A 12,349-nucleotide genomic window follows, 5' to 3' on the forward strand; every position below is an offset into this window, starting at 1 on the left:
GTCCAGGATTTTTCGGGCATCTCACACATGTTCTCCCAATGTTTCAATTCTAGAAACTCACTATAAAGGTAATTACCAGGTGGTACAGATGCCCTGCTCATCTGGTGAGGGCCTTCCGTGGGGTGCCCGACACTTGTTGGAGATGCAACCGGGGTGTTGGTTCTCTTCTGCATATCTGGTGGGATTGTCCCATGTTGCAAACGTTTTGGTCCCGGGTGGTGAGCATCACGGGGAAGCTGCTGGGTAAAGACATACCCAACACTCCGGTGATCTGGCTGTTACATAAAGTTGATATGCCCATATCACTTTTTTTAAAAAAAATCTCTCTTGAAATTTATTATCTCAGCAGCAAAGGCAGTAATTCCAGTGAAATAGAGATCCACCATGCCTCCGAGTATTCAGGACTGGTCTAATAGATTGGAACACTATAGGGTCATGGATGAGATGCACCTGTCAACCACAGACTCGTTTGAAATGTATTATGCTATCTGGGGCCCATGGCTAAACCTGTTAGACTCTCCTGAGTCCCCAATCTCAAATTTGACTGATTGAGTGGTTTTGTTCCCACTTTTGCACCCGAAGATGGGCTTGGCTGGGTGGTCCATCTGGATTTGTGTTATACCAGACAGATTCACAACCTACTAGGCTAACAGAGCTTTAAACTAAATTGAAGTTTTAAGTGAGGATGTTTTGCTACACCCCCTCCCCCAAATGTGGTTTCCCCTTCCCTTCTTTCCCTTTGTATGTTATTCGTAATATTGTTACTAGTAGATTTGTGTATGGTATGGCATATCTCTTTTACAGGTCTTTGAGTACATTTTTGGACTGGAGCCAGGATGTCATTCTTTCTGTATCAACAGCCTACCATGCAAATTTGTTGATTGTGCATCTATAACCTGTCTGTGTTTACAAAAACCCAATAAAAATTGAATTAAAAAAAACAAACAAAAAAAACCCAAAACAAGTCAACTTAGTTGGCAATTATATATTTTAATACCTTATTTGTGTACTGACAACATAATGGATATGTATAGCATATACATATATGTACAGTGCTGTAATTTTCATTTATTTGTTCACTATATAAAGAATAAAAAGTATACAAAACACACCTAAATCATATCATAAGCCACTCTGCTAATTACAATACATGAGGTATAATATGACAGAATAGCAATATACTTCAACTTACATATAAAGAGCATCAAATATAAGGCAATAAAAATGTTTACTACTTATTCATGCCTTGTTTATGGAGTGAGGGGACACTGGGACGGCAATTACTGTGTGTCACATTTCTGTTTATGTATGTCCATATAAAGGTGCTTTTCTGTATTCAGTGTTGCATAAAAGGTACAAAAGGGGTCACATTAAAAATATAGGCCAAGGACTGAGCTCTGCCATCTCTAAGTATGTGTAAATTGCAAAGACCCAGGAAGGTCCTATAAAGACACACACTTCACCCTTTAAACTTCATTAAATATATCGCCCCACAGGACAAAATCTCATTTTCACATGTGAGAGCAACACAAGGCGCATGAGAGAGAACACATTCAGCAAGTTATGGCCAGAAGTGCTTAACTCCTGCTATAAGGAGCACCCTGCAGACACAACCTGAACTACAAAGTCACACATGTAACTGTATAAATGGATGTGTTTGTACAAAAGCAGCAACATGGCGTCACAAAACTGCATTTGCACTGTGGGCCTTATTTGCGTCTTTGTAAATGATGCCCAGAGATGGTAACAGAAATTACAGAACTAATTACATAAACCATGTCACATCATAAACATAATACAGCACAGTATGAACAAACATAATGTAATAATATCCCAGATCCCACCTGCCCATCGTCGGGATTATATATTACTTAGGAAAATGTAGTACTATTATTACTGGGCAGAGTGACCGCTATATAAAAGAATAAGGAAAATTAAATAAGTTCCACACATGAGCGATCTATTCCAGCAGTATTATATTGATTACACACATTCCACCTGTCTGTGGACGGCAATTAATTTACATTTTAATATATTATGTGACTGAATCATTGAATTGCCCTCCATAACACAGTTGTGAATATACATTTAAGTATACACAATCGAAATGTATTTAGGCCTGGTTTTGTTTTTAACCTACATTACTAAAATTAACAACTTTTATGTTATTAAGTGTATTGCTGCAATCCTGTTGCATGTCTCTCAGCTCATAAAAATCATTTTTATCGTAAAGAAAAGTGATTCTCTATAAGTTATCCAACGTCATACAAGATCTGATTTGTAAAACTTTGGTTTCTCACCTGTGTGAGTACTCAGATGTCTACGAAGACGTGATTTATGTGAAAAACTTTTTCCACATTCAGAACATGAAAATGGTTTCTCACCTGTGTGACCTCTCTGATGTGTAAGGAGATTTGATTTTCGTGCAAACAGTTTCCCACACTCAGGACATGAAAATGGTTTCTCACCTGTGTGACCTCTCTGATGTCTAAGAAGATTTGGTTTCTGTGTAAAACTTTTCCCACACTCAGAACATGAAAATGGTTTCTCACCTGTGTGACCTCTCTGATGTATAAGAAGATATGATCTGTCTGCAAAACTTTTCCCACACTCAAAACATGGAAATGGTTTCTCACCTGTGTGACCTCTCTGATGTGTAAGAAGATTTGGTTTATATGTAAAACTTTTCCCACACTCAGAACATAGATATGGTTGCTCACCTGTGTGAGTCACCTTATGTGTAAGAAGACATGATTTTCGTGCAAACTGTTTCCCACACTCAGAACATGAAAATGGTTTCTCACCTGTGTGATTTCTCTGATGTGTAACAAGATGTGAATTTTGTGCAAACCGTTTCCCACACTCAGAACATGAAAATGGTTTCTCACCTGTGTGATTTCTCTGATGTGTAACAAGTTGTGATTTTTGTGCAAACCGTTTCCCACACTCAAAACATGAAAATGGTTTCTCACCTGTGTGAGTCATCTTATGTGTATAAAGACATGATTTTCGTGCAAATTGTTTCCCACACTCGGAACATGAAAATAGTTTCTCACCTGTATGAGTTCTCAAATGTCTATTAAGACGTGTTTTATGTGTAAAACTTTTCCCACACTCAGAACATGAAAATGGCTTCTCACCTGTGTGAATTCTCTGATGTACAACAAAATTACACTTAGCTAAAAAGCATTTCCCACACTCAGAACATGAAAATGGTTTCTCACCTGTGTGAGTCATTTTATGTGTATCTAGAAACGATTTTCGTGCAAACAGTTTCCCACACTCAGAACATGACAATAGTCGCTCACCTGTGTGATTTCTCTGATGTGTAACAAGATTTGATTTTCGTGCAAACCGTTTCCCACACTCAGAACATGAAAATGGTTTCTCACCTGTGTGACTTCTCTGATGTGTAATAAGATATGATTTATCTTTAAAACATTTCCTACACTCAGAACATGAAAATATTTTATCACCTCCATGAGCTGTACTATTTGTAGCAATTTCTGAGTTATCTGTAGAGCAGTCCTCATGATTAGAGGGATCAGATGATATATCTGCATTGTGAAGTACTAGATGTATATTTTGGTTATTGCAGTTTTCTACTGGAGAATCTTGTATGATATTGTCATCTTCTATTTTAAATTCTGGAGAAAAAAAAAGATGTCCCTCCGAAGTATTCCTGCTCTTGTGTCCATCTGTTGGAAAAAAAGATAGAGATCTTACATCTAACTATCATGTACCTAGCACAGTCTAGAAAATGATAGCTAGAATTACATTTCCCCCTTGTCTTTACATTGAGGGACAGAATATAATTCCCCAAAATGTTATTGCTATTAAGCATATTCAGTTGTTTAATTCCAATTTAAATATTAAGAACACTTTAACACAACCCCATTACCAAGCCCATCACATAGACCCAGCCACAGTGACAGACAGATTGTACAACCTCACCCAAAATGCTGACGTTGGTGAGTAACATTTCCCAATCATACACACTGCCCAGCCAACATCATAGGACAGGAAGCATCATTATCCAGTGACACTGCCCTCATACACACTGCAGCCTTGGAAGTAGAGTAGACCTGGGCTAAATTAGCAGCACATTCTATCAATGTGCTTACATTACTGGAAGTTCTCCATGTGGAAGCATAGGTAGCAAATTAAAACATTGAAGCAGCCTCTATGTCTTCCTTTGGTGAACCACAGGTAGCAAAGCTCTGCTGACAGAGTGATGTTACTAATGTAGGCAGAAGCATCATTGCGGAAGAAGCAGAGCAGTAGAAGAATGTATAAAAAGAAACATAGAATGATGAGGGCACAGAGTGAAGGAGAGCATAAGGACAGAGTAGGCAAATGGAACAGGGCAAAGATGGGCAACAGCATAAGGGAAAAGCAGATCAGTAGAAGACGAGCAACAGTACAGAGAATCCAAGAACAGAGATTGGAGGGGAGGATATTGTGCAATGACTGGTGAGAGATTATAGTTCTGGGTGTGAGAAGGTGCAGTTCGTGTGAAGTGTCTGCTGTGATGGGCTGTGTGTGATCTTAGGGAGAGGGGATTACCTGCTATATTATTTAGTATTGCAGCATTAGCATACACATATTAAATATCAAACATTCAGGCATTATTACACAAGGAAGATAATGGGTAATGTCACATGTGGTAGTGCACAGGGAGGATCATGGGTAATGTCACACAGGGTCTCATCCTACTGACTGCGAATCAATCACTATAGTAACGTCTTGTTTGAGAATCACCAGAGAGTGTGAGGAGGAGACTGATCAGATCTCTCGGCTGGTAGCGCACAATATGATGCGAGGAGAACAAGAGTTTAATAGTAGCTGATGGCTCCTGACTCCCTCACTGGGCAGATACGTTTTCCTCATTAGTTTGTACTAACAGAAAAGGGAGTAGAATAAGAGATTACATCTCTTCTGTAAAAGGTGTTTCTTACTCACCTGTGCTGATATCTGTGGGGATTTCCTCCTCTTTACACGGTTGTTCACCTTTCACATACGTCTCTTCTTCTCCCTTTGTAACTTCTACCTTAATATCAGCCAGGTCATCACCCTATATAACCCACAAACAAAACAAATAACAACTTAATTATGTCAGATTTCATGAATTGAGATTAAACATAAGACTATCAGTGTATAAGACCCCCAGAGCTGCTGCACAGCTCATATAGTAAGAAGACACTTTGGTATCTGGTAAGACCCTCAATTCCATCTACCTGATATTCCTGCTGGATACTGTGATTTTCCTCAGTACAATTTTGTAAATAATGAGGATGACGACATCTCTCTGGGGTATTTCTGTTACTGGAGCCATCTGTAGAAGACACACAGTGACTGAATACATTGTAGATAGATGATAATTAGATAATGTGTGTATCTAGGTGCCCTCAAAACTGCTTTGTCCTTTACAATAAACGAAAGTCATCTCTTACCCAGTGATGTGAGCGTCCTGTGATTCTCCATCATCACGTCCTTGTACAGACCCTGGATTCCTTCTAAATTCTCCCACTCCTGCATGGAGAAATTGACAGTAATATCCTGACACCATATAGAAACCTGACACACACACACACACACACACACACTCTGATACAGTCATTAGGGCAATTCCATAAAAACATGGACATAGGGGAAATTCAATTCCCAAAATATCTGCAGGAGGTGCCTCCTTAACGGCCGCCAGACACCTTGAGCAGATTTATTTTACAAAAGTAACGCTCATTATTGCTCTCACCCCACAGAGGTGTGAGCAATAATGACCCACTACATTATACCGTATTAACAATAAAAAGGCGCATCCACGATGTTCTTGAATCCGCCCCATAAAGTCTAAAAACTAAAAAGAAAAAAACACAGATAAAGAAGATAAAGAAAAATTATTTTGATTTGTGTATAGTATTCATATTGCTTCACTGGAAATTGGATATATCTATTTTTCTGCAGTGCATATGTTACTGTAACTGTTATTATCTGAGAATGTTCTAAGACTTATTTTTGGTGACATACACCCATATCTTTTTTATTGGTATAGCTCGGCGGTTCCTAAAGTGTGCGCCGCGGCTCCCAGGGGTGCCGTGGCGCTGTCACTGGGGTGCCGCGAGCCAGCTATAAGAAAAAAAACAAAGAGCACATAAACTTACCAATCCGCTCGGCGCCGGGACCCAGCAGCCTCCTCTCTCCCACAGCTGTCACTGAATATCGACGTCAGTAACAGCTGCGGGAGAGAGGAGTCTGCTGGGTCCCGGCGCCGCGCGGATTGCTAAGTTTATGTGCTCTTTGTTTTTTCCTATAGCTGGCTCGCGGCAGAGGAGTGAGAAGGAGCGTGACAGCGGGCAGACAGAGGGGCAAAGGAGGGTGACATCGGGGCAGACAGAGGGGCAAAGGAGGGTGACATCGGGGCAGAGGGGCAAAGGAGGGTGACATCGGGGCAGACAGAGGGGCAAAGGAGGGTGACATCGGGGCAGACAGAGGGGCAAAGGAGGGTGACAGCGGGGCAGACAGAGGGGCAGACAGAGGGGCAAAGGAGGGTGACAGTGGGGCAGACAGTGGGGCAGACAGAGGGGCAGACAGAGGGGCAGACAGAGGGGCAGACAGAGGGGCAGACAGAGGGGCAGACAGAGGGGCAGACAGAGGGGCAGACAGAGGGGCAGACAGAGGGGCAGACAGAGGGGCAGACAGAGGGGCAAAGGAGGGTGACAGCGGGGCAGACAGTGGGGCAGAAGAGCGTGACAGCGGGGCAGAGGAGGGGGACAGCGTGAGAGAGGGCAGAGGGGGGGGCAGCGTGAGAGAGGGCAGAGAGGGGGGACAGCGTGAGAGAGGGCAGAGGGGGGGGACAGCGTGAGAGAGGGCAGAGGGGGGGCAGCGTGAGAGAGGGCAGAGGAGGGGACAGCGTGAGAGAGGGCAGAGGAGGGGGGGACATCGTGAGAGAGGGCAGAAGAGGGGGGACATCGTGAGAGATGGCAGAGGAGGGGGACATCATGAGAGAGGGCAGAGGGGGGACAGCGTGACAGAGAGCAGAGAAGGGGGGACAGCGTGACAGAAGGGGCAGTGTGTCTGTATGCAGTGGGGGCAGTGTGTCTGGATGCAGAGGGGGCAGTGTATCTGGATGCAGAGGGGGCAGTGTGTCTGGATGCAGAGGAGGCAGAGTGCCTGAGGGCAGAGTGTCTGGATGTAGAAGGGGCAGTGTGTCTGGATGAAGAGGGGGCAGAGTGTCTGAATGCAGAGGGGGCAGTGTGTCTGGATGCAGAGGGGGCAGAATGCCTGAGGGCAGAGTGTCTGGATGTAGAAGGGGCAGTGTGTCTGGATGAAGAGGGGGCAGAGTGTCTGAATGCAGAGGGGGCAGTGTGTCTGAATGCAGAGGGGGCAGAGTACCTGAGGGCAGAGTGTCTGGATGCAGAGGGGCAGCGTACCTGAGGGCAGAGTGTCTGGATGCAGAGGGGGCATTTTTGCATACAACTAAATAAGTATTTCTGTCCTGACCTAAATACTTATTAAATTTTTTTGACCCAACTACTTCTAAAACAGGACTGCTCAATAATTATTTTGGAGGGGTGCCTTGAAAAAATTTGGAGACTCTAAGGGTGCCGCGAACTGCAAAAGCTTGGGAACCACTGGTATAGCTATACCTCAGTGCGTGCAGACGGCCCCACTGAGTTGCATTTTAGAATTCCATTCTATTACGTTATAAACTGCTTATTGCTATTCTTATATGTGCAGCATTAGAGTACTTTAAAGTTTGGTCGACCACTACTTCTCTAATTGGAGAACTGTTTGTATTTTAGTATAAACATGTAGTTTCCATTGTACATGTGTATGATACTATGAATGATTTTATGCTTATAGCAGTATTTAAATGATTTAATTAATCCATATAATAAAATTGTTATTATTTCATTTTTGTGTAGGGCTTTCTGCGGTGACAGGCTCCCAGTTGTATACATTTTCTAATTTCACTAATTTATTTGGAGGTAGAAGACCTCTTGCGAATTGTGAACAGTGTCCATTGCCATATTTAGCACCTAAAGGAATTTCTTGTTATCACTGTCTGTGAGGGATAGAAGGTGTTTCTTGAAGAAAATGAAGAAATAATTAGTCTTTCAAAATGTTATGATTTGCATCCTCCTCATGTGTTTCTTCTTAGTAAACTGCTTCAATTTTTTTATGTATATATTACATACTTTTACTATATACTGTATATTAAAGAAACATTTCACAAACATTCCAGTGTATTTTAGTGAATTCTTGACTACTGTTGTTTGTGACCAAGAATATGAACAATGTCTGCTTGGTGAATGCAGCACATGTACAAGCCTTTCATTGTTTAAACAGCATTACCCTATGTCGGGTATCTGGGCTCTTCAGATATCGGTTTCTACCCATGGGAAAACATCAATACAATATTGAGCAAACATAAGAAAGAGTGGGTGACTTGTGAGTGTTACAGCTTGCTGCCATCACAGATACCTCATTTGTGATCACACATGTATTAAACATAAACAGAGTAAGATCGTTCAATAGTCAAAAACTTCATCTTCAGTAGAAACATTTGTTGTACAAATGGATTTTGAAGAAAATTACAAAGTTCAATAACAACATGAAATTCAAAGTGCTCACTGGGCTAATGAACAAGTTACCCTATTCACTGCATATGTCTGGCAGGGTAAAGGGCAAGGACAAGGATTTACAATATTTAGTGATGACATTGAACATAATATTCAGCTCACACTTATTTGAGCACCATTCTTGCCCACTTGAAAGAGGAAGAAAAACTAGACCTACGATAGATCATGTATTTCAGTGATGGTTCAGCATCAGTCTAAACAAAGGTTCCTGTCTTACACTATTACTGGTCTGAAGAGAAGGGATTGAGGTCACAGTTTCTTGGCATTTCTTTTCCACAAGTCATGGAAGGATGTGGTTGATGGAATTGGTGGCACAATTAAAAGAGCTGTATGGAGGACATGCTTTGGAGGAACAGTGATTTACAGGGCCAAATAATTCTACCAAGTTGCCATGAAAAAAGTTCAACATGTTAAAATCCTATTTATTAGTAGGGAGCAGATTGATCGGAGCCATGATGAATGGGAGATAGGAAGGAATAGCGTCCCTGCCACAGACACATCAAACTCACTGTGTTAAGCCAGTAGAAGGTTTAGTAGAATACAGACCGTATTCCTCATCACTAGCTTTGAAAATACACTCATTTCTGGACACTACGATGTACAAGGAGAACAGAAAGAAAAGAAATCTGATAACAAGGTCCAGGTGATTTTAGCTAAAGGAACTATTTGTTGATTTTAAAGGATTTTTTGGATGCGAGATATAGCACCACTCATTTCACATTTGACTGAAATATATATATTATAAGGGCACAGTCGTACCCTTATATTAAGGTTGCATCTAATTAAAAGCATTCCGCCATGTTAAATCTGTGAGAGGTGGGCATGGTGTTTGAGGGGCTACATTTTTAAAAGTATTAAAGCATTTAAGCTGAAATTTGGCATGCGAATGGAGAACTGTCCAAAGGTGCCGCATACCAAATTTAAGTAAAAAAGAATAAAAAATGTCAAATTAGGGATAATCTAAAGTTCAAAATCGCGCCTTTTTTTTTCCACTTCCTCTTTTGCAAAAGTCACTATCTTTCTGTTTTTTTTTGGGGAGAGCGTAAGTGTACAGGGGGTTTTAAGATTTGGGGTATGTTTTGCTAGAAAACTATTAGGGTGAAGGAGTGCCTTTGATGGGTGGCAACTTTGAGAAACTTATACTTTTTTTTACAATTTGGTAAAGTATGCCCATTTTAAAGATGAGGATTTCATAACGTTGCGCATGTCGAATAGAGGTGTACTCAGATTGACTTCACTTGAGAGCAAAAATATGGCTGACCCATTCGCTAAGAAAATTTCTTCTGTGAGAAAGAGAAATTAACCATATTTGCGTGGTACAGGGAGGATGGCTGGGGTTTTGGGGCTGCGGGGACACACAATACCATTTTTAGCCCTGGCACCACTCTCATTTGATAGTTTAATCCCTCGGAGCGGCTGTAACAGAGCCCGTTATAAACTACCCGCCACTTAGTGACATCAGTTAATTTATTCACTGATTTGAGCTGGGAGTGGGAGATTTAAAAGTGCTCTGTGTTCCGCCTGGGACATGCTAACATGTAAAGCATATATAAATTGCCATGCTAGCATTTTAAACAATGGTAATTAGCATTACCTGATAAAATCAATATTACTTTGTATGACTAGATATTAAATCAACCAAGCAGTTACAGACAGATGTCATTACTGGACTAACATTGATTGCACTAGCTCCACACAAGGGCTGAATACGGAACAATAAGTCAATCTACAATCACTATAACTATTTCCAGATAAGCAGACAGCATTCTAGCTAAGATTATACACACAAATATCATTGTCTTATCTATCACCCACAGGAGGAATGAATGTGGACAAATAATTATTACCTTTATATACTGTCAAACTGAATAGTCCCTAGATGGGTGAAACTGAAGTATGTCCCACACTGAGTTATGGAGTTGTTGAGAGAGTGAGGAGCTTGGCTGTCGAGCGCTCATCCCGGGGAAACATCGAGGCGCCGGGTGCGGCTGTTCTATGTGGCCAGAAAAGCACAGCAAAAGACTGTACCTAAGCGCAGAGAGAGCAGAGAAGCAGCGTGATATCCCCACAGTGAAGGACGCGGCGGAGAATGACAGACTGGCAGGATAGTAGCAGTCCCCAGCTCCAGTGCTGCAGGCAACTCATTCCCTGATTGTGCTCCTGATGTCTCTCACCCACTGCCATTCAAAAGCTAGAGATAGGTCCGATTATCATCAAAAAGGGGGCGGGCCCACTGGAGCCAGCCAATAAGCTTGAAGGAGGTGTGTCTATGCAAAACCGCCCTTAAATTAAAAGTCTACGTCTGCCTCTGTCCAGGTGTCAGATGTGTGCCTCTGTCCCCCCGCCACCCTGACCATGTGTGCCTCTGTCCCCTTGCTATGTATCCACTTGCCACCCTGCCCATGTGTCCCCCTGCCACCATGCCCTTGTGTGCCCCCTGCCACCATGCCCTTGTGTGCCCCTGTCCTCTTGCCATGTTTTCCCCTGCCCATGTGTCACCGTGCCCATACTGCACCCCAACACTGCCTGCCAGAACATACACACAAACATGCTGCACCCCACCACTACCTGCAGAACATAAATACTCCACCTCACCACTGCCTGCAGAACTGACTTAAATACATGTTGCACCCCACAACTGCCTGCCAGAACATACATACTCACAATCATGCTCCACCACACCACTACCTGCTAGAACATGCGTACTTACATGCTGCGTCCCACCACTGCCTGCCGGGACATCCATAGTTCCTGCACCCCACGACTGCCTGCCAGAACATACATACAGACGGCACCCCACCACTGCCTGCCCCAGAACATACATACATGCTGCACCCCACCACTGCCTGCCAGAACATACATACATACATACATGCTGCACCCCACCACTGTCTGCCAGAACATACATACATGCTGCACCCCACCACTGTCTGCCAGAACATACATATATGCTGCACCCCACCACTGTCTGCCAGAACATACATACATGCTACACCCCACCACTGTCTGCCAGAACATACATACATGCTGCACCCCACCACTGTCTGCCAGAACATACATACATGCTACACCCCACCACTGTCTGCCAGAACATACATACATGCTGCACCCCACCACTGTCTGCCAGAACATACATACACACTGCACCCCACCACTGTCTGCCAGAACATACATACATACTTCCTGCACCCCACCACTGCCTAAAAGAAGGGACGATAAGGCGCTCTCACTAGATCAGAATGCTGCTTCTTTTGTAAACAAATAGCTGGAAATAGATAAAGGGCACAATACTAATCTCATAAATGAATATTGTATAGTAGATATGATATATGAGAAAGTTGAAACACACGGCTACGGTGGCTGCAAGGATTAAGCTTAATCCTTACAGCCACCGTAGCCGCGCCTTCCACTCTGTTCCACTGAGGCTCATACTCTTCCCGCGTTTATATGCAGCAACACTGAAAACAACAAGCCGAAAATTACTGTACGCATTGGCGTTTTCATCGGGACAACGATCAAACATCTCAGTAGGGACATGTAGGGTAAGAAAGCCCTATTTTTCCTTGTAAGTGTTTTATAAGTTGGTTCGAGTAACGCAATTTTGCGAAAGAGCTATAAGCATTATACGTGTCCTGACTCATTTATCAACTTTCTCACATATCATATCTACTTTACAATATTCATTTATGAGATCAGTATTGCGCCCT

General features: G+C 42.6%; 1 protein-coding gene across 1 annotated transcript in view; it reads right to left on the reverse strand.

Annotated features, from left to right (window-relative positions):
- Nucleotides 1–979: 979 nt before the first annotated feature.
- The window catches only part of LOC142151054 (uncharacterized), an 84,750-nt gene continuing 73,380 nt past the window's right edge, over nucleotides 980–12,349 (reverse strand). Inside the window, exons 2-5 of the mRNA XM_075206345.1 lie at nucleotides 5,454–5,532; nucleotides 5,238–5,335; nucleotides 4,963–5,074; nucleotides 980–3,698 (exon numbers count right to left, since the gene is read on the reverse strand). Of these exons, the coding sequence (XP_075062446.1) occupies nucleotides 2,263–3,698; nucleotides 4,963–5,074; nucleotides 5,238–5,335; nucleotides 5,454–5,532 (1,725 nt within the window). The 3' untranslated portion in view covers nucleotides 980–2,262. The remainder of the gene's footprint in view (nucleotides 3,699–4,962; nucleotides 5,075–5,237; nucleotides 5,336–5,453; nucleotides 5,533–12,349) is intronic.

The sequence above is a fragment of the Mixophyes fleayi genome, chromosome 4 (assembly GCF_038048845.1).
Source record: "Mixophyes fleayi isolate aMixFle1 chromosome 4, aMixFle1.hap1, whole genome shotgun sequence".
NCBI lineage: Eukaryota > Metazoa > Chordata > Amphibia > Anura > Limnodynastidae > Mixophyes > Mixophyes fleayi.